Source organism: Manis javanica, chromosome 17 (assembly GCF_040802235.1).
Source record: "Manis javanica isolate MJ-LG chromosome 17, MJ_LKY, whole genome shotgun sequence".
Lineage (NCBI taxonomy): Eukaryota > Metazoa > Chordata > Mammalia > Pholidota > Manidae > Manis > Manis javanica.
In genome coordinates, this window is record NC_133172.1 from 6,683,888 (window position 1) to 6,708,336 (window position 24,449).

General features: G+C 56.8%; 1 protein-coding gene across 2 annotated transcripts; it reads right to left on the reverse strand.

Moving 5' to 3' along the window:
• Positions 1–581: 581 nt before the first annotated feature.
• On the reverse strand, positions 582–24,318 carry PRR12 (proline rich 12). Of its 2 annotated transcripts, XM_073225927.1 has the most exons (15): positions 23,733–24,318; positions 22,111–22,223; positions 20,921–21,082; positions 19,218–20,836; positions 17,529–18,800; positions 16,404–17,070; positions 14,120–14,544; positions 8,340–8,456; positions 7,972–8,105; positions 7,154–7,626; positions 3,358–3,483; positions 3,158–3,255; positions 1,913–2,059; positions 1,713–1,808; positions 582–1,558 (listed from the first exon to the last, which is right to left on the reverse strand). In XM_073225927.1, exons 1-15 carry the CDS (start codon positions 23,816–23,818, stop codon positions 1,412–1,414), a joined length of 5,682 nt encoding a protein of 1,893 aa, XP_073082028.1. In that variant the 5' UTR covers positions 23,819–24,318; the 3' UTR covers positions 582–1,411. The 2 variants fall into 2 exon arrangements, with proteins under 2 accessions (XP_073082028.1, XP_036861782.2); XM_037005887.2 differs by having other exon boundaries at positions 17,529–20,836.
• Between the last annotated feature and the right edge of the window lie 131 nt (positions 24,319–24,449).

Below are 24,449 nucleotides of genomic sequence, written 5' to 3' on the forward strand. Positions count from 1 at the left end.
ATACTTTTCCCTTCACATAATAGAGTTTAATTCCCCTCTTCCTGAGTGTGTGACGGCTTAATGACTCTCCTCTAATCAGCAGTGTAGTAGAAGCAATGGTGCGTTGCCGCCCTTAAAAACCTCATAGCCTCCTCTGTCTGTCGCATCAGTTGCTCTGGGGGGAAGCCAGCTACGATGTCATGAGGACACTTAAGCTGCCCTACGGCAAAGTCCACGTGCCAGGGAATTGAGGCTTCCACCACTGGCCACAAGTGAGCCCCTTCATGAAAGATCCTGCAACCCCAGTCAAGCCCATGCCGGCCCCTGCTCTGGCTAACGACCTGTCCAGTAGTGCCCAGTTAACCAGCTCGCAAACTCCTGAGCCTTAGAAACCATATACTAATAAATATTTCTTGTTTTAGCTCAGTAGATTTTGGGGTGGGCTCATCTGTCACCCAGCCAGACCTAACAGATACAATGACCCCGGCCCAACCACCTCCCTGGGCTCCGGAAAAGTTATGTTCCAGTTCTAGACCCTCTGCCCACGCCCCCCCTGGGCCCACCCAGACGCCACAGGACAGAAGCACTCCAGCCGGCCAATAAAGTGTTTGCCGTTGGGTTTTCGTTTGGCTGGTTGTGTGTACACAGTGTATACAAGTTGAGTTGTACAGAAGCCCAAGAAAGAGCAAAGGACAAAGGGTGGTGGGGAGGTGGGGGCAGAGGGGTCAGAGAGAGGGGGAAGGGAGAGGAGACTGATAAAAAATAGAACCACATCCAGACGACAGTGGGGTGGGGGTGGGGGTGGGGGGGCAGACACAGACAAATCGCAGTAGAAAAGGAGTGGGAGAGGCAAAGGGAGGGGACCCTTCTCCCCCTTCTACCTCCCCAGCCCCCTGCCCCAGGTATGTACAATAAATAAGATTAAAAATAATTAACAAGATGCGTTTTCCCCCTCCCACCCGATGCTGAATGCCCTGGGGAGGGAATGGCCTTTAGCAAAGATCTTGGCCTGTAAGGGGCGCTTGGGGGGGAAGGGGTCCCCCAGCTCTCTGAAGCCACCCCACCCCCTTCAACCATACATAGACTTTTCCTATACATTATGTACAAGGTGGAGGGGGCGGGGGTTATGGCCGTGGAGGGGGGATCGGGGCAAGGCGGGGAGGGAAACCGTTACTAAATAGACATTTATACATATATATAAATAATTTCTCTGTACACCGGACAGTGGGAGGCATGGAGAGGGAGTGGAGAGGATTCGGGAGGTGGGGGAGTCAAACTCTGAACCCTGCCCAGTGGGGCAGCATGGACACACCCTGACCAATGACACCCCACCTTCCCCAATGACGGGGCCCAGGGGTTAGCTCCTGAGGACACAGTTCTGTCCCAATTCTTGGTTCAAGGAGGGGGTGGCTCCCCCCAGGCCAGGGTAGGGTCAGCCACAGCGGCTGTGGGCCTGTGCTTGGGCCAGCAGGTCGCTGAAGGAGTCGAAGAGCTGTTCCAGCCACGGCTGGTTCCGCATGCACTGCTGGACCACCTCCTCCTGACCCAGGTCCTCAGCACCGCCCTCGATGGCCAGGGTCTGCAGGGATTAAACATGGAGCTGGGGCAGGCGGCCGCCAGGGCCTGGGGATCAGTGTCCTGGGAGACCGAGGGCCCCAGAGACCTGGGTCCAGCCAGGGAGAAGCCCAGCGAGGGCAGAGACCTGGCACAGTGTGCACTGCGGGTGGGCTCACCTGGTCCCGGCAGCGCAGGAAGGTGTGGTACTTATAGTGGTGGAGCGAGTGGTACAGCGTGTAGTATCCTGACTTGTCCAGCTCGACCTTGAACTCCTGGGCAGCAGTGGAGAAGCCTCAGCTCCACAGCCTGGCGCTGGGCAGCTCTTTGTCTCTCTCCCTTACCCCCACGCCGCCCACCCCCTCGGCCCCGGCCCCACCTGGGCTCGGACCACGCTCCTCTTCAGCTTGCTGAGCGTCTTGCGGTTGTAGGGCTCCCCCGCCGGCCGCAGCCGCACGGCGCCCTCCTCTGGGGAACCCTCACCACTCGGCTCCACTTGCAGCTGGGGGAACGTGTGCAGGGCGTCCTGTGGGAAGCCGACGGGTCAGAGGGCAGCTCCCTGGACCCTCACACCCCAAGCCCACCACCCAATTCTTAGATCCCGAGTTGTCAGACGCCTCAATTTCCCCCAAGTGCAGATCAGGAGAGACATGCAGGAGTCTTGGCCTCCTCAAAGGACAGAGCCTAGCCTGCCTGAGAACCCTTACAATGTGCTTCATAGCCTGGCCTAGGATTCTCAGAGCCACCCTAAAACCCAGAATCCAGGGTAACACCTCCCAGGATTCTCAGACCTGCCCTAATGTTCTATAATGGAATTCTGAACCCAAGCAAACATCCTACCCAGACTTCTCAGAGCTAGACTAGTCAATTCTAGAATTCCCAGTCATGTTAACATCCTACCTAAGGATGTTCTAAGACCAAACTAACATTTTATCCCTTCTTTTCTGTGTTGGACTAACATTCCACCAAGAATTTTCAGAACCAGCCTAAAATCCATCCCAGAACTCTCAGGTACACTAATAGCCCCCAGAATTTTCAGGGCCAGACTAACACTTCATCCCAGAATTGTCTCCCTAACATCCTCCCCCAACCAAATTCTCAGCACCACACGAACACCCCCACCAGAGGTCTCCATGCCAGATTAACATTCTACCCCAGAATCCTCAGAGCCACCCTAATATTCCATCATGGAACCCAGGCCATTCCAGAAAGGAAATTACCTAGATGACTTAATACCAAAGCCTGAGAAGGCTTTACAGTGGAGAAGCCATCAGAATCCACTCAGCCCTCTGCTCCAGGTCGAGGCCCAGGTGCAGAACGTCCTACCTTTTGTCCCCAAACTGGTACTCTAACTGAGATCTGCTGGCCTTCCCAGCAGCCCAGCCCGGACCTTCACAATGACCTCTCCACCTGTCCCAGTTCTCCTCCACTTGGACCTGAGGGAGGCCCAGAACCCAGAGATGTCCCCAAGGCCCTCAACTTTCCTCCTGGCCAAGCCCTGTGCTTCTAACTGCCCCTCCAGGGCCTGAGGCTCTGGGGCCCACCACAGTGGCTGACCCGTACACGTTTCCTCCGTGCCTGACCTCGGGGCCCCAGACCCCTCCTGCCCAGGCCCCCCAGGCACCTGCAGGGCTGGGCTTAGTGACAGCCGCTTCAGGACTTTCTTCTTGTGCTCATTCAGGAGGCCGTCGATCTTCCGCATGGGCGGGAGGTACAGTTCGTCTGAAAGACAAGGAGGGGATGTAAGAAGAGCTTCAGCCTCCCTATGCACTGGGACAAAGACGGGTCCAGATCTGGGGTCTGGGCCCCAAGTCCTTAGCTTACCATGTGTGTCCTCCAGGGCCTGGATCATGTCCGGGTCAAGGGCTGTGCTCACCAACATCTCCACGTAGCTCCGGTACATCTCCCGCATTGCCCGGGTCTTCAGCAGACGCCCCGGCACGGCCCGCTCTGGGGAGAAAATGGGATATGGGCTCATTAGTCCAACTTCCTCTGAGACCGCCAGGGTGGCAGAACGTGTTCTAGGCACCAGGGACCTGGAGAGAAATCCCTGTTCTCGGAAGGTCGTCTGCTGCAGAGACTGGGCCCGAAGGGCACAGTCACAGGCACTGCAGTGAGCTCAGCCTGGCCGGTCAGGGAAGGCTTGCCCAAAGGCCCGCAAGAGCTCTGTCTCGAGTGACAGGGAAGAGCATGCCAGTCCAGAGAACTTCATGGCTGCCTGGTCTGGTATAGCTTCAATAAAGTCTAAAGCAGCAGCATTGTTTCCAAACCAGTGAATCAAGGCCGAGAGATCAGATCACAAACAGTAAGATTAAGGGAGGGCAGCTGAGACTACACAGGTCAGCACAGGCCAGCCCCACACAGGGGCTCCAGCATGGGGCACAGAGGGCAGGGTGGTTTCTGGTGAGCATGAGGGAGCCAGGGGAGAGCTGTGGGCAGGCAGACCTGGGTAGAGGCTACGCTGGGGACAGACTGGAGGGGTGAGACCAGAGGCCTGGGCACTGGACTAGGTAAGAAAGGATGAGTCTGGATCAAGACTGCGGCGACAGAACAGAGAGATGGAGGCGGAGGGGGAGCCGAAGGGCTGGCATCTGGGCCTGGGCTGTGGGGAAGAGCAGAGGGCATGGGGCAGTCACGGCAGGAGGGGTAGGACTGGGGACATCTAAACTGGAGAGGAGAGGGAGCAAAGGGTGGTACGAGAGGGTCTGGCTGGTGACTGGTTCCTGGGGGGGCTGCCCCTGCGATAGGGAGACTAGGACAAGTTCCTCGGAGGGATCAGGCGGGAGGGCGCCTGGGGGAGGCCCGGAGGGCAGCCAGGGGAAGACGCAGTTTGCGGCTCACCGGGAAGCTGCAGAGCCTGCCGAGAACAAGGTGTCGGACAAGAGGCAACAAGGCCAGGGATGGGGCCTGAGACATCAGCATCCGCCTGATTTGTCATACAGAGGGTCCTTGGTGAGCCTGGTGAGCTGTTTCAAGGGGCCAGAGTGACCCCTTGCCAATGGAAGTCAGACCCTGTCAGGCCCCACCTCAATTCTCCTATGGCTCCTTTCTCACTTAGGTAAAATCCTTCCAGTGGGGCCACAAAGCCCCAGGCCCCTCGTCCCACAAGCTCTGGTCCTGCCACTTCCCCATCCTCACTTCTCACCCTCTCCTCTTACACACTCCAGCCTCTGGCCTCCTTCCTGACCCTCAAGGCATGCCTATCCTGGAATGTTCTCTCCCTGAAAAGTAACACCACCCCAACCCTGTTACATTCAGATCTTTGCTCCAGCCCCATTTCCACAAGCCTTCCCCAATTCCTCCTTTCCGGAAAGTATCACCTGCTATCCCACTACGATCCTCTGTACCCATTTACTTTTCTTAACTACTTTGAACTCTACCTAGCCTTTCTCTGGTTTTTCTTATTGTTCTGTATTCTATCACTTATTTATCTGATCGACATCCCCAGCTAGACTGCACGCTGCCACAAGGACGCACATTTTTGTCCATTCTGTTCACTGCAGAGCCCCTCGTCTGTGGCATATAGGAGGTACATAATAAATGCCTGCAGAAAGGGGCTCAGGCAGCCAGACAGGAGTGGACTAAAGGAAGAGGAAGAAAAGATATCACTGTAGCCTCTTTCTAGAAGTTTCACTGTGCACACAAAAGAGAGCATCAGCCTCTACCACCTGAAGGGCTATGGTCTTGGCCAAGAAAGAGGGTTGGTTCTGAGCCCTCTGGGCTGGGTAAAGCCTTCAGGATATCCAAATATGAGTGTGGCTCACCCCCTGCCCTAGGGGGGCCCCCTGGTTCGAATGGGGTGAGGGGACCCAGATCCAGAGAAAGATACTGACCCTTGGCAGGGGAACTACTCCCTGGCAGTGCAGTTTCCCCCAGTTTCCCAGGCTCAGAAAATTCAGGGCTGTCCATATATGTTCACAGCAGCATCATTCATAGTGGCCAGAAAGTGGAAACCCACATGTTGCTCCATGGATAAACAAAATGTGGTAGATCCATGCAATGGAGTATTATTTAGCCACAGGAAGGAATTAAGTATCGACACATGCTACAACATGGATGAACCTCGATAACATTATGCTGAGTGAAATCAGCCAATCACAAAGGACTACCCTTCATATGACTCCACTTATATGCAATGTCCAGATCACACAAATCTACGGAGATGACCCTTAACTCTCAGGCTACATTAAAAGCCACTGAATTATACATTTTAAAATTGGTGAAGTATACGGAATGTAAATTGGATAATTTAACTTGTGTAAGAAAGAAGAAAATTGAGGGCCAGAGGTGAAAAGACGCACAAATCTGTGTCTCTGTTAAAACCAACCTCCTTTGTCACCCCTTCCCCATTCCACCTTTAACTGCTTCCGCCTGGCGTGATTTAGCTCAGCCCGGCCAGCTAAGACTACATTTCCCAGGCCCCTTTGCAGCTAAGCGAGGCCATGTGACCAAGTTCTGACCAATGGGACAAGACAGACAGGTAGGCAGGTGGAGATCCCACCATTCCCCAGCCCTTGTGTCCTTTCCTACTAGCAGGACTGCAGCTATGGGGCTGCTGGGTTGCCTCCGACCCTGTGGTTGAGGGAAAGCATGTTGGGGGAAGTCAAAGCAACAAGAAGGAAAGGAAACTCGAGCCTTGGACAACCTGGCAAAGAGCCTCTTACTTATTTTCCATGAACCTCCCACCTACATCAGTGCTTTAAGGGAACAAGAATTCCATCTCTCCTATTTGACTGGCTGTATATTTAGCCTCTACCCCTGCACTATACCTGGAAAAGTGTGTGACCTCAGGCAAGTCACATCAACTCCCACTGCCTCAGTTTCCTTGTCTTTAAAATGAGGTAACTCTATAATAACCTGTCAGGGTTTATATGAAGATGAAATAAGCCAATGTGTAAAATGCTTAAAATGATGCCTGGTAAGCTACTTGGTAAGTGTCAGTTGTTACATTTATTACATATATGCATATTCATTTGTTGTTATTGTCATCATGTATGACCAGACATGATCCTCAGCAATGGAGCTCACACCAGGTGCTGACTATAGGCAAGTACTCTCCTACATGCTTTTATTAACCCATTTTACAGGTGAAGTCACTGCAGCACAAAGAGCTGATGCCCCTCTCCCGGAGTCACTCAATGAGTCACAGGGAAAACCACCATCTCTGGGCCTCCACAACAGACACTACTCCTCCATATTCCTCTGCCCTCAGAACCTGCCTATTCTGAGACAAAACAGTGCAGTGTTCAAGCACAGAGCCCGAAGCTCTGCTGGCTGCATTCCAACACAGGTAGGATGCCACCTCCCAGCCACGCTGCAAGCTCTTGGTGCCTCAGTTTCCTCGTTCTGTATGTGAGAATAACAACAGTATCTACTTCCTAGGACTGCTATCAAATTTAAACAAGTTCATACATGTAAAGAACTTGGATGACAGAGTGACATCTAGTTAGGTGCCACGTAACTGACAGTACTGCTATTATTTTCAATGAACTCATCACCGTTACTGCCTTGCTGACGTCACCTGGAGCCCTCTGGACAGCCCTCACCCATGCCTCCTTCTGAGGCCCAGAGTCACCTCCCCAAGCCTCCCCACCAGCCCTGTGGCTGCCGAGGGCCTCACCATCCTCGCTGGGTGCTCCAGGGGATGACTCTGAGTCCGAGGAGCTGCCCGGTGGGCCCCCACCCGCCGAGGCATTGCCCACTGCCTCCTTTAGCCACTTCTTCCTCTTCTTGGGCGGCGGCTCAGCCTTCACCTTGGTGGGCCGGGCCTTGGGCAGCCGGGGGACTGCGGGCTGTCCCGTGGTGAGGCTCCTCTCGAGCCGTGTCTGCCGCCCACCCGAGCCCCGCTCGCCCCGCAGTGGCCGCTCCCCACGCGTCACCCGCTCCTTCTCCTTTTCCTTCTCGACAGGCCGTGGTGGGGATGGCTTCTCAGGGGCAGGGGGCTCGGGCACAGCTGTCTCAGGCGTCTGCTCTGGGGGCTTCTCGGATGCTATTCTATCAGGGATCTCAGGCTTAGGAGGTGGTGCCGGGGCCTTGGGGGGAGGTGCAGAGCTGCCTCCAGCAGATGCAGGGCCCTTGGCCTGCCCAGAACGTCTAAAAGAGAACACAGAAGAGACTACAGGTAGTCAGCAGCCCCCAAGAAACCCAAATCCTCCTACTAGAGCCATTGCCTAGCCCAGAGCTCTGCGCAGAACCAGCTACCGTCTCACCAAGTCTGTTTCTTCTCTGAGTCTCTGTCCCCACCCCCAGTCTCTCTCTTTATCTCTGGGTCTCGGTCCCCTGACTCTCTCAGGGTCTCTTATCTTTCTGGGTCTCTGTCTCCCCCACCTCCAGGTCCCCTTCTCTTTGTCCCCTCCACCTGACTACTTTCCCTCTTGCATGTTCCATCCCTGTGCTTGTCGGCCCTGCCCACCACCTGCCCACCGGCCCTCATGGTACCTGACGGGCACTGGGGGCCGATGCCAGGGTTTCCGAGCACAGACCCTCACATAATCCTTCTTGTTGACATTTTCCAGGAACTTTACATAAAGGCGCTGATAACGGTTTTTCGCATCCCCAAAATACCCCAAATACTATGGAGGGAAAGAGACATCCATGAACTCCTTCATCCACTCTGGCCACGTAGCCCAACACCCAAGATTCCCACCCTGCCCTGGGCCACCACAGCAGCTACCTGGAGCCTGCCTGAGGTGGAAACTACCCCCCAGACATGCCAGGGGTGACTCACAGCCATGGGTGAAGGGGACTCCTGTTTACAGACACCCCACCCAGGGCCCCCGAGTCCCTGTTCCCCTCCACAGGCTTACATTACTGGTGGCACAGAATTGCCGCTGCCCATCCTTGATCTCCGGAGTGAACTTCTGCAGCAGGGCCTTCTGGACTCGCCAGATGGGTGGGGGCTCACGCCCCGTCTGCAGCGCCAGCTGAGGAGGAGAGCAAGGCCTCCAGGATCAGCCCTTGTTCCTTTCCCCCACATTAATTCCCAGTCCTCTGTCCTCCCTGTCCACCCCCTTAGAGAAAAGGCATGGTCGCCCATAAGCATCAACAAACATCCATCCCACTGACAGATCTTTTGGCCTCCTGAAGCTTCTGGCCCTGGAGATACAGCTTGGGACTGGCCCTGGCCTCCTGCGGTTTACCTGATACTCAATCAGACTGTTCATTCTCCTCATTACGGTGTGATGGTGCAAATCTCCTGCATGACTCAAGGTAATGACAACCCCCGAGCACCCACCCACCATTTTCCAGACACCATGGGAGGCCCCAGGGTGCAGCCGTGAGCACAGTCAACAAAGCCTTTGATAGGATCTTCATTACAGAAGTAAGAAGACAGATGAGCAAATAAACAGACCAGGGCAAGGCTGTGGCTTATGCCAAGAACAGACAGGTGACAGGTTACCTGAGACCATTTATATCATTGGCCTAGCCACAGCAGGACACAGGGATAGGAAGGCCCCCCCATTTCCACTCCCCCCTCACACAAACCCTCATCACCACCCTGAGGCTTATGTGCCCCCGGCTGGGCGCTGGGAACCAATAGATGTGAGTCACACCCAGCGTCTGATCTCGGGGAATGAGGGGCGTGGCAGGGGAGCCACACAGGCACACACACAAAATCACAGCACAAGGAATGAATGTGCAAATGGCAGATGCCCCAGAAGCCTAGAAAAATGACTTTGAGCTCCTTTGAATGCAAGAATGCTTCCTGGAGGAAGTAGCATCTAAATGAGACCTGGAAAGACCATGTCTTCCATGAGGGGCTGGAAAGTGCCTGGGGCCTGCCAGGGAAAGTGTGTGACAGCTGGGGGTCTAGAAGGGAGCAACATACAGGCACAGATAAGTGAAGAATAAGCACATTGTGGAAAATGTGCACAGGGTACTGAGATAACCCAGAGATGAAGGAAGGAAAGTCCCTGTAGTCAAAGAGTCCACAGTCAAATGATAAACAGAAGTCAGATAACTCCAGCTGATTGGTCATGGCTGCCCTGGCACCAGGCCCAGCAGGAGCGAATGCTGGGATCAATCAGTGATGTCTGCCACTGGTCGCTGGTTTAACACTGGGGCCTGTGGACCAGATACGTGCTATCTACTCAGTTTTGGGTCAGTTGTTTTCAGTTTTCACATCCGTGATTTTTCGTGTCCCTCAGAGCAGAGGAGCACAAAGAAGGGGTCACAATAACCTGATGAAAATGAAATCCACAAAGGGTCTTGGCAAAAGGAACAAGAGTGAGGCAGGGTGACACAGGGATGTAGGTGTCCTGTTCCCAAGTCCTTTTCCCCAGGCTACCACACAGTTCCCGGTCCTCCCTCCTGGTGGGAGCCAGCTCACAGGCCAAGGATTGAAAAGCTCATTTCAGACCACATCCTGCCTGCTCTGAAACCTAGGATCCCCAGTGCAGGCTCCACAGCCCCATACCGAGAGACCCTCCCTCAGTTTCCACTTCCTTCTCCTGCCCCTGCCCAGCAGGACATCCAGACCCCTCAAAAGTTCAGCAGACAAGCCCCAGGCTTTCCAACCTTTTGTATACGCAGTGCCCCCCACCCCCCAGCAGGCTGGGTCTTCCCTCTTGATGTGAATATGAAGATTCCTGTTCTAATTCTTAGAAGCCTTCAAGAAAACCACCAGAGCACCCCCCGGTCACAGGAGATGACACCCTCCTCTGTTTCTGCCCATTCCCTCTCGGCCTCCCTTAAGGAGCCAGTTGATTCTCTAGCTGGACTCAGGTCCCTTGGCTCACCACATCCCAATTGGGCTTGGCATCCTCCCCAAAACCACTCTTCCTCCCCAGACCCCCACCATCCCCAGAGTCATCAGGCCCAACCCCCTGGCACCATCCTTGTCTGATCTCCAACCAGGGCCAGTCAGTCCCCAAGCCTGGTCCTTCCTGCCTACTCCTAATCACATCACTAACCACACCTATTTCCTCTTACTAGGGAAACTGTCCTGCCCACAGCCCATGCCCCTGCCCCACGGAGGCCACAGCTGATTGGAGAAGACCTGACCAGGAGCAGGCAATCAATAGGCAAGTCACTAATCCCATCTTGGTTCCAAAAGCTGAGCTGGACCAATCAGATCCTCTTCTGGGAATTTGAACCGTGAAAAGCTGAGACAGCACAGTAAGCAGCAGGATATGACTAAGTGAGCAAAAAGCAACCAGCATGGTGTTAATAAAAAGCTGCAGGGTCCAGTAACAGGGGAGTCAGTGTCCCAGGACCGAGATGTAATCAGACCGACATTGAGCCCGGACACTTCCCCAGCCACCTCCCTGCTGGCCACGGGCCCCCGCATTTACCAGACAACCCAGAGCAGACTTCCAGCAGGCACCCACTGATCTTACCCCAGCCTGATCTGGCCCCTGCTCACCTTCCCAGGCTCAGCACTCACTGTCCAGCCACTCAAACCCTGGCATCCCTGCACATCACAAGTATGCCGTGCTTTTCCTGACCACAGGGCTTTTGCACACCCTGTTCCCTCTGGTACAACCCTGCCCATTCTGCTGTCCATCTAACAAACTCTTATGTGCTCAGGTTCACATCCTGCTCAATCTTCAACAACCCCTGAAGAGCTAGTATTATCACTCCCATTTTACAGGCAGGGAAGCTGAGGCAGAGACGTGGCTAACCCTGCCTGCACTGTCAATTCAGCAGTCCCTCCCCACACTGGCTCTTGAGCATTTGAAAGGCTGCTGATCAGAATCAGTATATCCCACCAGTGTAAAATACACACTGGGGTTCACAGACATGGCATGAAAAAAGGAACATAAAAAGTCTTATCAACTTTTCCTATATTGATTACATGCTAAAATGACATTTCAAAGACACTGGGCTAAAGAAAATACATTCCTGTGGCTAATCTCACCCATCCTTTAACTTCTTTTAAACGTGGAAGCAAGAAATTTTAAAACGATGTACATGACTCACATTATTGTCACACTACTGTCACACTACCGCCATTGTTGAAGGACTAACTGTGGCCCATAGCCCATTTGTACAGATTTACAAAAATGGTTTCTATTTTTTAAAGGGTTGCAAAGAGGGAAAAAAAAGAACAGGTGTTAGAGACCCTATGTGATCTGCAAAGCCTCAAATATTCACTACCTGGCCCTTTGCAGAAGTTGGCAAAGCTCTTCACTCAAGGTCTGCCCAAGATCATGGAGATGAGTGAAAGCAAAACTTTCAGGGCACCTTCTGGGCTCCCCCCAGCCGGAGCACACTGGACAAGCCACTGTGTGAGCTGTAACGCCGATGTCCTCAGAGTGCATGAAGGACCTACTAACATGAGCAGCCCCGTCTTAGAGAAGAGGAAATAGTCTCTGGAAGGTCTGATACCGGTCCAGCTGAGAAGTGGCAGATTTGAGCCCATTAGGTTAACACCAAACCTGGGCTCTCAGTAGCCACGCTGCCAGCCTGCCGTGACTCCCGGTACACAAACGAACCCCCAGTGTCGGCCTGAGTGGCTCAACCCTGGAGCCACGTGTCCCCCATGGTAACACACTTAATTGTGTTGTATTTTAAGAACCCAAGTCCTCGCCCAGCCCCCTCCTCTGCCCCATGCTAGCTGGGAGGTATCAGATGGCCCTGGCTCCAATCCCAGCTCAGCACCCGCCAGCCAAGTGATTCCTTCTTTCTGAATGTGAACTTCCTCATCAGTAAATTGGGACAGTCACAGTCCCCACCCGAGCCCTGTTCATTTGGCCCAGTGCTGGGTGCCCACCAGCATTTGCCACCATCTTTGTCAATGTTTGAAAGAATGTATATAGAGAATGGTTGAATCTGGGGCTGAGAGCATGGGCTCCTGGGGCCAGCAGAGCTGTGTGTGAAAGCCTGGGAAGGCTACTTTGCCTCTCTGAGCCTTGGTTTCCTTCCCTGTAAAATGGGGACAGTAACCCCTATAAAGAACAGTGATGAGAAAAACGTGGAAACACCTGGTGGTGATGTTTGCACAGCAATGTGTGTATACTTAATGCCGCTGAATGGCACGCTTAAAAATGATTAAAACTATAAATTTTGTGGTATGTACAGACCATGATTAAGAAGAGATCCAACTAAATTCTGAATGTGATACGCCCTAAGGCCTGCCTCTGAGGAGCTGGTGCCCATTTCTATCACTGCAAAGCAGCTGGCCCGCTATCTCCCTGCCTGTCCCAGGTTGGGAAGTGAAAACGAAATAATGTACACAAAGCGCTATGGGAGTTGGTCATGGAGGCACAGGCCAGGCCAGGGGATGTTCCAGTGACCGGCTGGATGGTGGAGACATGCATGTTCACTTTGCTTTATAACTTACATCTCTCTTACAAATGTTCTTTTGTATGTAGCAAATATTACATTATAAAGATGATATATGTGCGTAAAAAAACTACATCTGCATGGGTGGAGTGGGGCAGCGGACAGAATGTACGTGAGTGGAGAGGAGCCAGGGCCAGCCAGGAGGTGGCGCAGTGGAGGCTGAGTGCTGGATACACAGTAAACGATTCTGCCGGTTCTACTTCTCCCACGGTGAAATAGATTCCAAACAATATAGGAAAAAGTACGTTAAGTTCACTGGCAAAACACACTTAATAAGAAAGCATAATAGTTACTGTCTTATAATTAACTCATCCCACAATTTCTGCATCTGTACTTCAGAAAAAGTGTCATGATGAAATTAAACGTGATAATATACATACAGAGCCAAACAGGGTTCCTGTGCCACAGGCAGTACCCAGTGGGTGACAATGACCAACATAAAGGCCTCAGCCTCCAGCATCACCATCAGGGTCACCGCTTTCTCTACCTGATTCCCTCTGTCTGAAGCACTACATATACACCTGATGTCACCTACCCATGTCAAGTACCTATCATGTTAATCCTCTGACCAAGTACAGGAAATGCAGGCAAACTTTTTCTGGAATGGCCAGACCAGAAATACCTTCAGCTTTGTGGGCCAACGAGGTTCCGCTCAAACCGCCCCACTCTACCATTGTATGGGGCAGCTGTAGACACTATATAAATGAATGGGGCAGTTGTATGCCAATAAAACTTTATAGAAACAGATGGAGGACTGGATTCGGTTCATAGGGGCCACAGTGTGCCAACCCCTGGAGAAGAGTTAACAGGGAGCAGTGAATGGGCCAATCTCCATGAAGTAAGAGGTGGCCTAAGCATCCCCAAAATTGGCTATTACATTTACAGATTACATGTGCCTGTGTATTCACAGGTATACATAGGTATGTTCTGTCAGCACCTCACGTTGGCACCACTGTGGCCATCTTCACAAAGCAATCTCTTGGCTTAGACCCTAAATTTAGGCACCCCTTAAGAACAGGCGCTCACCTGTTTTGTTCCTGACTGAAGTAGCAGCACCCAGAATATCTGCAACAAATGCTAAAAATTGTTTCATCCTATTTACAGGGAACATTTACACACACTGTTGCCGGCCAGCCACCTCTTACCAGCCCGGCCACACTGCCGACGCAGGGGTGCTCAGCAGGGGCCGATCTCCGCCAGCGTTGCACCTGCAGCCTCAGCACCAGGCTGTCATCCAGCAGGTGCTCAACAAACACGGGGATCCAGATCCCTGGGGGGTTTCCGGACACCGGGAACTCACTTTAAGGGAAGGTATGTCCTCGGCGCGGATGACAAACTCGTCGCGCTCCCGGAAGATGCCTTCCCCGCCGCTCTCGCCGGCCTCCTCGTCCGTCTCCCCGCACACGGCCGCCGTCTCCTGCTTCTTGGCCAGGTGCAGGGGCCGGGCGTCTGGCGGCTCGGGGTCGTCGGGGGACGGGGCGGCGGGCTCCTCCGGCAGGGCAGCGACTGGCGGGGGCGGGGGCGGCGGCGGCGGGGCCGGCGGCGAGGGCAGGGCCGGCGGGGGTGGCGGCGGCGGGGGTGGTGGGGGCGGGGGAGGGGGTGGCGGCGAGCTGGGCACTGGGGCCACCAGCGGGGGTGGCGAGGGCAGGGCTGGCGGGGGTGGCGGCTGGGGCGTCAGGGCGGGAGGCGGCGAGGGCGGGGGCTTCTCCTCCAGCAGCGGCAGCTCTGGGGGGCGAGAGGGGCGTCACAGTCATGCAGGGCTGCGAGCCCCCTCCACCCCACCTCCCAGATCGCTGCCCGTCCTCCCTCGCAAGACCCACAGGCCCACTGTCAATGTCAATGAAAGGCCCTCCCTGCACAGCACACCCTCTTCCTCTCTGCACTCCCACATGCCTCCTGATGGACCTGAGCTCTTCACCTAACACCCGTACCTGCCCCAAATCCACCCCATCTCCACTCTTGGTCTTCCCCTCTTTCAAAGTTCCTGTCTGACCCTGCTCACCTGTCCCCTCCCTGACGTTCAGTATCATTCCTGTCTGCACTCACAAAAAGCTCATGTCCCTTTAAATTCTCTCTCCAGTATTTACCAAGCCTTCCACCCAGACTACTGCTGTGGGCCTCCCCATCTTTTCCAGCCTCCAAATACCCTCCCCTGTTCCTTAGTGTGATTCTGTGTCCCGAAACCATTGCTCAATGTACCCCCAAGAAAACTGATCCTTCCCTGTCCCATCAAGACCCCCTCCTTGTCCCTCATCAAATCCACCCACCCCTTGTCCCTACAGATCCCACACTGACAGGCTGCCTAGTTCCCAAAGGCCATTCACCATCCCAAGCACCTCTTCTCTTGTCCTCGAATGTCCCTAGCTGTGCAAACAGCCCTTCAGCTCCCACATGGTCCTCCTGCAACATCAAAGTCTCTCCCTGAGACCCCTCCTAGCTCCAGCAGCTCTTCTGAGCCCCTGAAACCTGTCTCCCATCCCTGATTTTAATCCTGGAACGACTTAGTACCCTCACAGCCCTTACCAGGTTCTCATCTCCCATTCCTGTTTCTCCCACATCCTCAATCATGTCCGCTGCACCTTTATCTCATTTCCTGCTCAGATGTCCTGTCCTCCTCACCCATGCCGTCCCGTCCTTTCCTCGGCCTGCTCCCCTTCTAGGGATCCTTAACGCCCTCTCCTTTCTGCTAGTTCTTCATGGGTTTTTATAATATCCCCCCTTGAACTCCCAGTTCTGCTCTCTCTCCAGGCCTGCGTCCAGGAGGCTGTGAGACTTCCAGCCCCTTTCAAGGCTCTCTGACATCTACACTCTCCCAACAGCAGACCCGGGCACACTGATACTCCCTCCAGGGCTTCTCATCTCCCCCACCACTTGCCCAGCCTCACACGACACCTTCTCACTCCCTATTTCCCGCCTTTGCACAACCCGCCAGACCTCTCCACCCGCAGGAAGCCTCTGAGCACTCATCCCCCTCATGAACTGCCCCAAATGCCCTTCCCCAAACCCCACCTCTTTGGTCTCCCAATGTCTGTTTCCCATCAAAACCCCTTAAATTTTGTCCAGAGCCTCTCAGGACAGACCACCCTCTAGATCCCACCATACTCCCAGCCTGTCTCTCCCGACCCCCCATAAGACCTGACTAGTCAACACTCCTGTTTTTCTTTAAAGCCCCTCCCCAAGTCTCTCACTGCCCCGACGCCTTTCTGTTCTTTATCACGCATCTGTAACTCTTAGCAACTTCTCAGGTCCCATAACCCTCACCAGTTTTAGAGGCTCTCTCACCACCCTGTCACCCACCTGTCCCTGTCACTTATAACCTGCCTTGACCCCCAGCATTCTCCAGTGCCCATTCAAAGCCCCTGCTAGTCCACTTAGCATGTGTGCACAAATCAGAAAAAGATGCCCCTTTCTCAAAGCACTTGTTTGCCCTCAATCAGGAAGTTACCTTCGTAAACATGCAAATCTACATCACCTACAACATGACAAATATCCCTTAACCAGTGAAGAATCTGGACAACCACACCCAATTACCCGAAGAGCTGAAGCCCCTGGCCCCACCCCTAGACCACCTTCCCAGAGCTCACCAGGTGTGCCATTGCTGCTGGCACCGGGGAGCCCCGGGAGAGGGGGGGGCCCTGGGACCACAGCCTCCGCCGCCAAGGGGGGCCCATCCGGGGTAGAGGTGTCCTTAGGCCCAGTGAGGGGTGGGTCATCAAGGGCAGAGATGGCTGAGGAGATGCTCTCCTGCAGGTCCCGGTTCTTGGCGACAGAGTCTTCCTCATCCGAGGAGAAGGAGGGCAGCGTCTCGAGGTTGCGCTTCAGTTCCTCGTCCAGGCGCTTACAGGGCGAAGGGCAGCCAAGCCCGAGGCCCTCGCTCTCAGCTGCCTCCAGAGCGCCCCCCAGCCCAAAGGCACCGGCAGGCGGGGGGTGTGGCACAGCAGGGGCGGTGGGAGGCTGGGGCTGCAGGCCTCGGGCCGGCACCGAGGGTGGCACACTCTTGGGGGGACTGAGTGGTGGTGTCAGGCCAGCCTGGTAGAGCGGCGGGTGGCGCTTGCCTGACTTGAGAAAGTCCAGGAAGGAGGCCATGAAGCCTGACTTCATCTCTGGCTGCTTCTCCTCCACCTCTTTGATCTTCGCCTCAATTTTCTCCCGCGTCAGGCTGGAGTCCAGGCTGTTGTGGTCGGTGCCTGATATGGCTTCGCCTGATGAGGCTCCCAGACCCTCGCCAGCCTTGGGCACAGACAGCTTGATCTGGATATGCCGGCAGGAGGGAGTCAGGGCCCGGGAGTCTGGGAACTCAGCCCCCACCTTGCTTAAGATCTTAAATTCCCAGACTTCCAGCCTACAGAATCCTAGAATTCATCTCAAGCCCAGAGACCCCTCCTCTCAATGCCACAATGACAGGACTCATAACTCACTGACCTCTCCTTGCTTACACAGCCCAGGGGGCCAGGTCTCCAGACCTTCCTCCCACAAGGAAATCTCAGAACCCCCACTGCTGGTGCTTTAGGATGCAGAACCTAAGTACACAAGCTCCAATCCCTTGCCTTCCTCTAGACCTGGAAGTTTCAATCCTCAAATCTCTCCAACAAGAAAACCCTCAGGCTTATTTCCTCACAGGTTTTAGGAACATAAACCATATCCCCCACAACGTGGCCCCAACCCACCCTTTCTCTAAGACTCAGCCATCGGGCCTCAAACTCCCTTACCTTAAGAGGCTTCAGAGGCTCCAGCCGAGTGACCCCTGCCTCCTCAGCTTTCCTGCCCCGGCCACGGCCCCGGCCCCGAGGTTTCTTGGCCCCATCAGTGGGCGTGGAGGCCGAGGCTGGCCCAGCAGTGGTGGGAACCTCCAGCGGCCGGATCCGGGGCCTACCCCGGGGTCGGGGTGGGCCATCACGCTTGGCCTTGGTGGGCTTGCGGCCTCGGCGCCGGGGACCATCAGGACCCGGGTTGGGTGGACAGAAGTCAATGTCACCCAGAGGTGAGAGGGCCGGGCGGGAGCGGCAGCTGGACACCAGGTCGGGCAGGCGCCGGGGATTGAGGCGAATGTCGGCGGGCACGTCAGCCTTGTCCTCATCTGCCTCGAACTCGTACTCCTGGGCATAGAGCTTCTTAGGTGTCTGGAAGGGCGGGTCACGGCGCCGCAGCAGGTGGAAGGAGGATGTCTTGAGCAGCTTCTTTGGCTTGGTAGAGCAGAAGATGGGCGAGGTCAGGCCTCCCTTGGGCTCCGAGGCAGGCGGCGGTGGCGGGGGAGGCGGGGGCTGCTGGACAGCCTGGTGTGGCCCACTCTGGATCAGGCCCAGAGGCTCCGCGTTGACTGTGGAGGGCAGCTCAGGTGGCTTGTTGGGATCCAGGCCCAGGCCCGGTGTCTCCGGCCCAGCTCCAGTGGCCCGACTAGGGCAGTAGGGCCCATAGGGGTCATAGGCTGGGGGGCCTGGAGGCGGCCCCGTGCCTGCCTTGGGATCGCTCTCATCCTCGGGTGGCCCAGCCTTGCCATAGTCATCTGCTGCCCCTCCACCAAACATCTCCTCCATGGTGGGGAAGAAGCTGCGCTCCTCATCTTGAAGTAAGGAGTCAGGGAAGCAGATGGAGGTAAGTGGCACGAAGCGGGGGGCCTTGGTGCCTTGCGGGCTGGGGCTGCGGTAGGCACCCGAAGGATCCTTGCCCTCCGTGCTGGGTGGGCCCACACCGGTATCACCAGGCCCTGGAGGTAGCGGCTCCAGGGCCCCAAGTAATTCCTGCATGGCGCCTGGTGGCTCCAGGCTCTCCTCAGGTCGCAGGCGGGGACTGGGAGCACTGGGCTCCAGGCCGTGGCTGCGGAGGTGAGCCTCAAGCTGGAGGGGCATGGGTGGCGGAGGTGGGGGCGGCGGCGGGGGTGGCTGGGGTGCCCCATCACGGGTTGGTGGCTCAAGGAGATGAACACCAACTTTGGGGGCACTGGAAGAGGGGCTGGGGGCATGGCTGAGGACGGAAGGAAGCAGCTGTGGGGGAGGAGGAGGCAGCACCAGTGGAAGGTCAGGTCCCCCAGCCTCTAGGAGGAGGCCATGGGGGGTGGGCTGGGCGGGCTGGGCTGTGGGCTGTGGGGGTGGGGGACTCTTTTGGAGGAATGCCCCCAGCTCCTTGGCACCTGCCCCATAGTGGACAACTGAGGTGGCCAGCCCCTCAGGGGTCTCGCCGCCCCGTTCTGGCCCTTTCTTCTTTTCTTTTAGCCTTCCCAGACCCAGCTCCAGGGCTGCCGTGGCACCCTCATCAAGGCTGGCACTGGTACGGATGACACTCTGCAGATGGTACCTCTGGGGGTCTTCCTTGGCCAGCTCATAGGGTGTACCTGGCGGACCCCCAGCCCCGCCACTCCCCCCAAGTCCTTTGGAAGCATCTGCTGCCTCATCTTCACCCACCAAGCCGTCTGCCCCTGAGGTCCGCGGGGGGCTGGGTGCCTGCAGGAGGTGCTGAATGAGGAATTCCTCATCTTCTGTGCGCTCAGCGGGAGGCCCACCAGGACCCGCCAGCAGCTCTGAGCCATCCCCCTTGCCTTTGTAGCCACCTGCTCCAGCTGCATAGCTGCTGGCTCCTGGGGGCGCCAGAAATGGGGCTGAGGCCAGGACGGAGCTCAGGTATTTGCCAGGGGCTCCCGGAGAGCCGACTCCAGGAGGGCGACCGGGGGCAGGTGGCGACTGCAGGGGGCGGATGATGTGAGAAGGACTGGCTTCTCCACCCGCCCCCAGGGAGCTGGGCCCCCAGCCACCTCCATGGCCTGAGAGTGCTGGGGAGTGGCCAGTACTGTAACTGAGTGAGGGGCTGGCTGTAGGTAGCCCCTGGGAGTGTGCAGCTGGCCCTGGGTACGGCTCACCCTGCACTCCGTACAGCTGCCCCTGTAGCTGGTCCGGGGAGTAGCTCTGACACGTAGCTAGGCCAGGAGGCGGGGGGCCACTGGGGGCCTGTGGGGGGCCCCCTGAGTAGCCAGGGCCTTTGCTCAAGTCCTGTGCTTGACCCCCTCCAAACCCCTGCCCATAGGCCTGCGGTCCTAGAAGCCCTTGGGGCTGACCAGGGGAATAGGCCTGGCCTCCTGCTCCCCCAGCCCCAGAGGCCTTCCCAGTGGCATAGGCCGCTGCCGGCCCACCCAGGCTCTGGCATTTGGGCGTGGCAGTCGAACGGGGTGGTGGGGGCCTGCTGGCACCACTGGCAGCTGTTCCATAACCGCCTTTGCCGGTCTTGTAACCGGGAGACTGAATGATGGGGCGGTAACCTCCGCCCCCACCCCCTGCCCCACCTCCTCCCGCTGCCTCGGGGCCTGCAGCCCGGCCGGATGCACCAGCCGTAGCTCCACTGGGCCCAGCCTTGCTGGGCTCGCCAGCACCCGGCGAGGGCTCCCCACCGCCCAGGGGGCTGCAGGCCAGGTTGGCCCGGTGGCCCATGGAGGGGTAGCTGCCTCCACAACTCAGGTAGTGCTGGAGGGCATGGGCTGGTGGCGGGGGCGGCGGGGGCTGGGCACTGGCTGGCCGCTGGTAGTGCTTGATGACGGTGTCCTGGCGGGGCAAGGCCCGCTCGGGTGGCGGTGGGCCAGGGGCAGCACCCGAGAAGTTGTAGAGTTGTGGGGAAGATTGCTCAGCGGCAGCAGCGGCAGAAGAGGAAGCCAGCAGGTTGAACTGAGTTGGGAGGTGGCGGGGAGGTGGAGGTGGGTCTGGGGGGCCAGGGCGGTAAGGAGGAGTCTGGGCAGGGCCGAGACCAGCGGGCCCCAGGACACCTCCCCCCGCCAGGCGCTCAAAGCCTAGCGAGGAGGGCACCGTGGGTGCCTGCGAGGGCTTCAGATGCAGCACGTCATGAGGGGATAGAAGCCCATTAGCTGGGGGACTGAATGGGGGGTCTTGGAGGCTGAGAGACGAGGGCACTGGGAAGGGGCGGCTGCCAAAGGAAGCCGGGTGCTGATAGGCCGACAAAGCAGAGGAGGATGGAAAGGTGCTGGAACCTGGCAGGGCGCCTGAGATGAAGAGCTCCGTGGGGCCTGGCGTGTGCATGGCTGGGAACGATGGAAGAGACCATAGGTCAGAGTGGACCACAAGCCAGCCCCTCCCTGGCCTTCCTGAACCAGCGCTGCGCTTACCTGTTTGCCAGGAAGGACTGCGGAACTGGGAAAGGAGAGAGGAGGCAGAGGGGCCAGGCTGGGGGCCCCGGGACTCCAGGGCAGAGATGAGGTTCATGACGGAGGCGTCAGGCCCTGCTGAGCCTGCGTGGTGGAGGCCAGTGTCGAAGAGTCCAGAAAGGCCTGGCCAAGGACAGGAGGTAGAGTCAGCTAGGTAGCTAGGTGGGCAACAGGGCAGAGTTGAAAGGGAAAAGAAAGAGGCCAAAAGCAAGCTGGTCAGGGAAAGGGCTGGAGGGAAAGAGGCAGACTCGGAGAAGAGAAAATGAACACGGCCAAACTAAGGAGGCAGGACCCAAGGGGAAGCAAGGGGAAAAGGTGAGACAGTAAGCAGGATGGGGTGCAATCCAAACATGATAACAAGGAGCCCAGGAGAGGGAAAGTAGACAAAGGACTAGAAAAATCCAGAACAGAAGTTGTGTGGGAGCAAAAGGGCATAGAGTTCTTATGGGGAGGTAGAGCCAGGGGATTTGGGCAATTCTAGCAAAGAAGGGGAAGGGATGGGACACAACTGGAACCACTCGGCAAGACCAGAGGACAAGTCCAAAAGGGCTGAGTCAAAATGGGAGGATACAGAAAAAAAAAGTGGAGAGGAAAAAGGAAAACAGCCAACCAGGGGGATCAAGGATCAAATCCGACACAATCTAGCCAGTAGTTCACTTAAGAAGGACGACGGCGGATCAGAGAAAAGGAACCAATCAGAAGTGCCAGAGGTAGGGCCAAAGAAAGAGTATAAGGCAGTAGGCAAATCTACGGAAAAAAGGGGAGGTCTAAAGAATCGTAGCCAATCAGGAAGAAAGGGAATCAGGAAGAAAGCATGCAGAGAACCGAAAAGCCAAGAGGATGGGCAAACCTAGAGGAAGGGACTGGGGTGGGCTGCAGAGGAGGAACAGCCTGGAAGAGAAGGTGGGATTTGGGGGCTGAGGGGACAGGACCAATTGGAACGAAACAGGCGGGGCCAGAGGCAGGAGAGGACGAATCCAGCATGGTATTAAGCAGGGACCAGCAGTCTTAAGGCAACCAATCAGAGGTGAAGTAGCAAGGGGCGGGCCAGGACACAAGGCACGGCCAATTAGGAGGGGTGGAACTTTCAGCAACCAACCAACTGCCTTAGAGGGAGGGCCAGCCCAGGTGGGGCGGGGCGGGGGCCGTACCTGCAGGGTGGTGGTTGGTGGCATAGCTTTGCAGTGGGTGGGGGGCCGCGTAAGCCTGGCGGTGTAAGATGTCCGTCTCGGGGTGCGAGGTCCTGGAGCTGCCATAGACCAAGCTGGGGGTAAGGGAGAGATGTTAGAGTATCCAGCGAAACTGCCCTAAGAGAAGGGAACTCCACAAACTCCCCGGGGTGTTGGGGGAAATATAGCTGACAGGGGGTTTATCCTAAGGAACCTTGGGCTCTAAAGAACACAAGGGAATCAGGGTACCCAACTAAAGAGCCGCACAAATGGTGCCCACTCGTGCCCCAATAGATAAAGCCCAGATAATCTCACGTTTGAAAAACAGACCCGCACAGGGATGAAACAAACACAAGAGGGTTTAGAGTCAGAGAAAGTTGAAAATGAAAGGCAACCCCCTATGGAGCCCCCCACCCAGGTGATGATTCCAGGTCCTGGGGCCATGGACGCCCCCTTCTGCAGACACGTGGGAACACATAGCTCCTGAACCTCATGGGATGGTGCAAACCGAGTTGGGAGTAGCAGGCAGATTGTTCCCCAAACAGTGGGGGTGGGGGTGGGGAGGGGATAGGACTCCGGGAAAGTACCAGATACAAGTGAGAACATGTACACGGTCCGTCCCCTGGGGTTGAGGTTCAAATGCATGGGCCCATGCAAAGTCAGGTATATGTGCAAATGAGTATCTAGCTCACCCATAGAAAAGGAAAGGTACAAAGCAGAGTCTCACATGTAAAATCGTAACACACATGGGGTCATGCTCAGCCATGCTGGGAAACCCAGTTGTGTGTTGGGGCGCAGGGGACTTGGGGGACAGGTGAAGAGTGAGGGTACAACACAAATAAACCGCAGGAAAGGGCAGATTCACAGGTGAACAGGCTGCCAGCTACCCACGTACAGGACCCACGCTTAGACATACAACCACACACCCGAAACATCCGAAATCTTCCCAACTAGCGGCCCCAAATCACGGCCCAGACTCAAGAGGTCAAACACTCCACTCCTAGCGATCAACGAGAATTCTGTCTTTAGGGGTGGGGGATTAAAGGGGGCGTGTCTCAGATGCCAGGACCCCCCCTTACACACACACAACCCTTGCTTAGGAAGGGGGCGGGGCCCAGTGCCCACTCTGCGCGCGGAATTTCGGGGAGGGGGGGCCCGGGTGGCGCGGTCTCGCGCAGTCCCGGAACAATAGGACCTGGGGGGCACCCCCCAGGTCTGCATTCTAATTCTCCTTGTCTTCCCACCTTTGCAAGAGCAGAGCCTGGGGCGCAGAGGGGGAGGGGTCAGCAAGCTGGGAATCCAAGAATGGGGGGAAATGCAGGCCTTGCTTCGCCAGTCTCTCCCACCTTCCCAAGGCCTTTCCGTCCAAAATTGTTTTGCACCCCATTTTTCCGCTGCATCCCTCCCTTTGCATGCCGGAGCTGGCTTTGGTGGAGTTTGCAATTTGCAAACTGGGGCGGCGGCGGCGTTGCAAAGCGAGGAAGGCCGCTCCCTTGCAAGCCGGAGGGGAGTTTGCGATGCATGCGTCGCCGGGCGGGCCAGGCCCGGCCCGGTTGGGCCCCCACCCCTTAGCCCCTTCCTCCAGGCCACCCTCGGCTCCTTACCTAGCTTTCGCTGACCTCTCGTAACTCCATCCCGCCCCGGCGCCGAGCGGGTCCCCGAAGCCGGCGCTGGGGTAGTTCCTGTCCATGAATTGGCCGCGGTGGAAATTGGGGGGAGGGGGAGGGAGGGAGGGAGGGAGGGAGGGGGGCGCGCGCGCGCTCTCCTCCGCCGCCGCTCCCTCCGCTGCTGCTTTTTTTCCCCTTCCTTCTCTCTCTGTTTTTTTCTTTGCAGCCGCCGAAGGCCCGGGAAGGCCCCGGGCAAGGAGGGAGGGGACAGAGGCGGAGGGGCGGGCAAGGGAGGGGGTGCAGCCGCCGAGCCAAGGAGGGGGGAAGGGGGGTTCCCCCTGGAGGGAAAGGGGGGGAGGAGGGACCCCGCTGTCTCCGCCTTTGCCCTGGCGCTTGCAAGAGAAAAAGGGGAGCGCGCGCTCAGGAGGGGGCGTCCCGGGCGGCCCCGGGGTGGGTGCGGGCGCTGGGTGCTCGCTCTCTCGCCGCCGCCGCCGCCGCCTCCTCCTCCTCTGCGCTCACGGTGCAGCCATCTTTGCACAAGGCGGCTGGGGGAGGGGGGAGGGGAAGGGGGGCGGGCGGCGGGGTGTCTGGCTGCGCTCCGCTTCCTCCCACAATCCCGTGCAAATGAAAAAAAAAAAAAGACACACACAGCGCTAGCAGGGCCTGGGGGTGTAGGGCGCAACGTCTGTACAGAAAGCCAACTCCGCCGCGCGC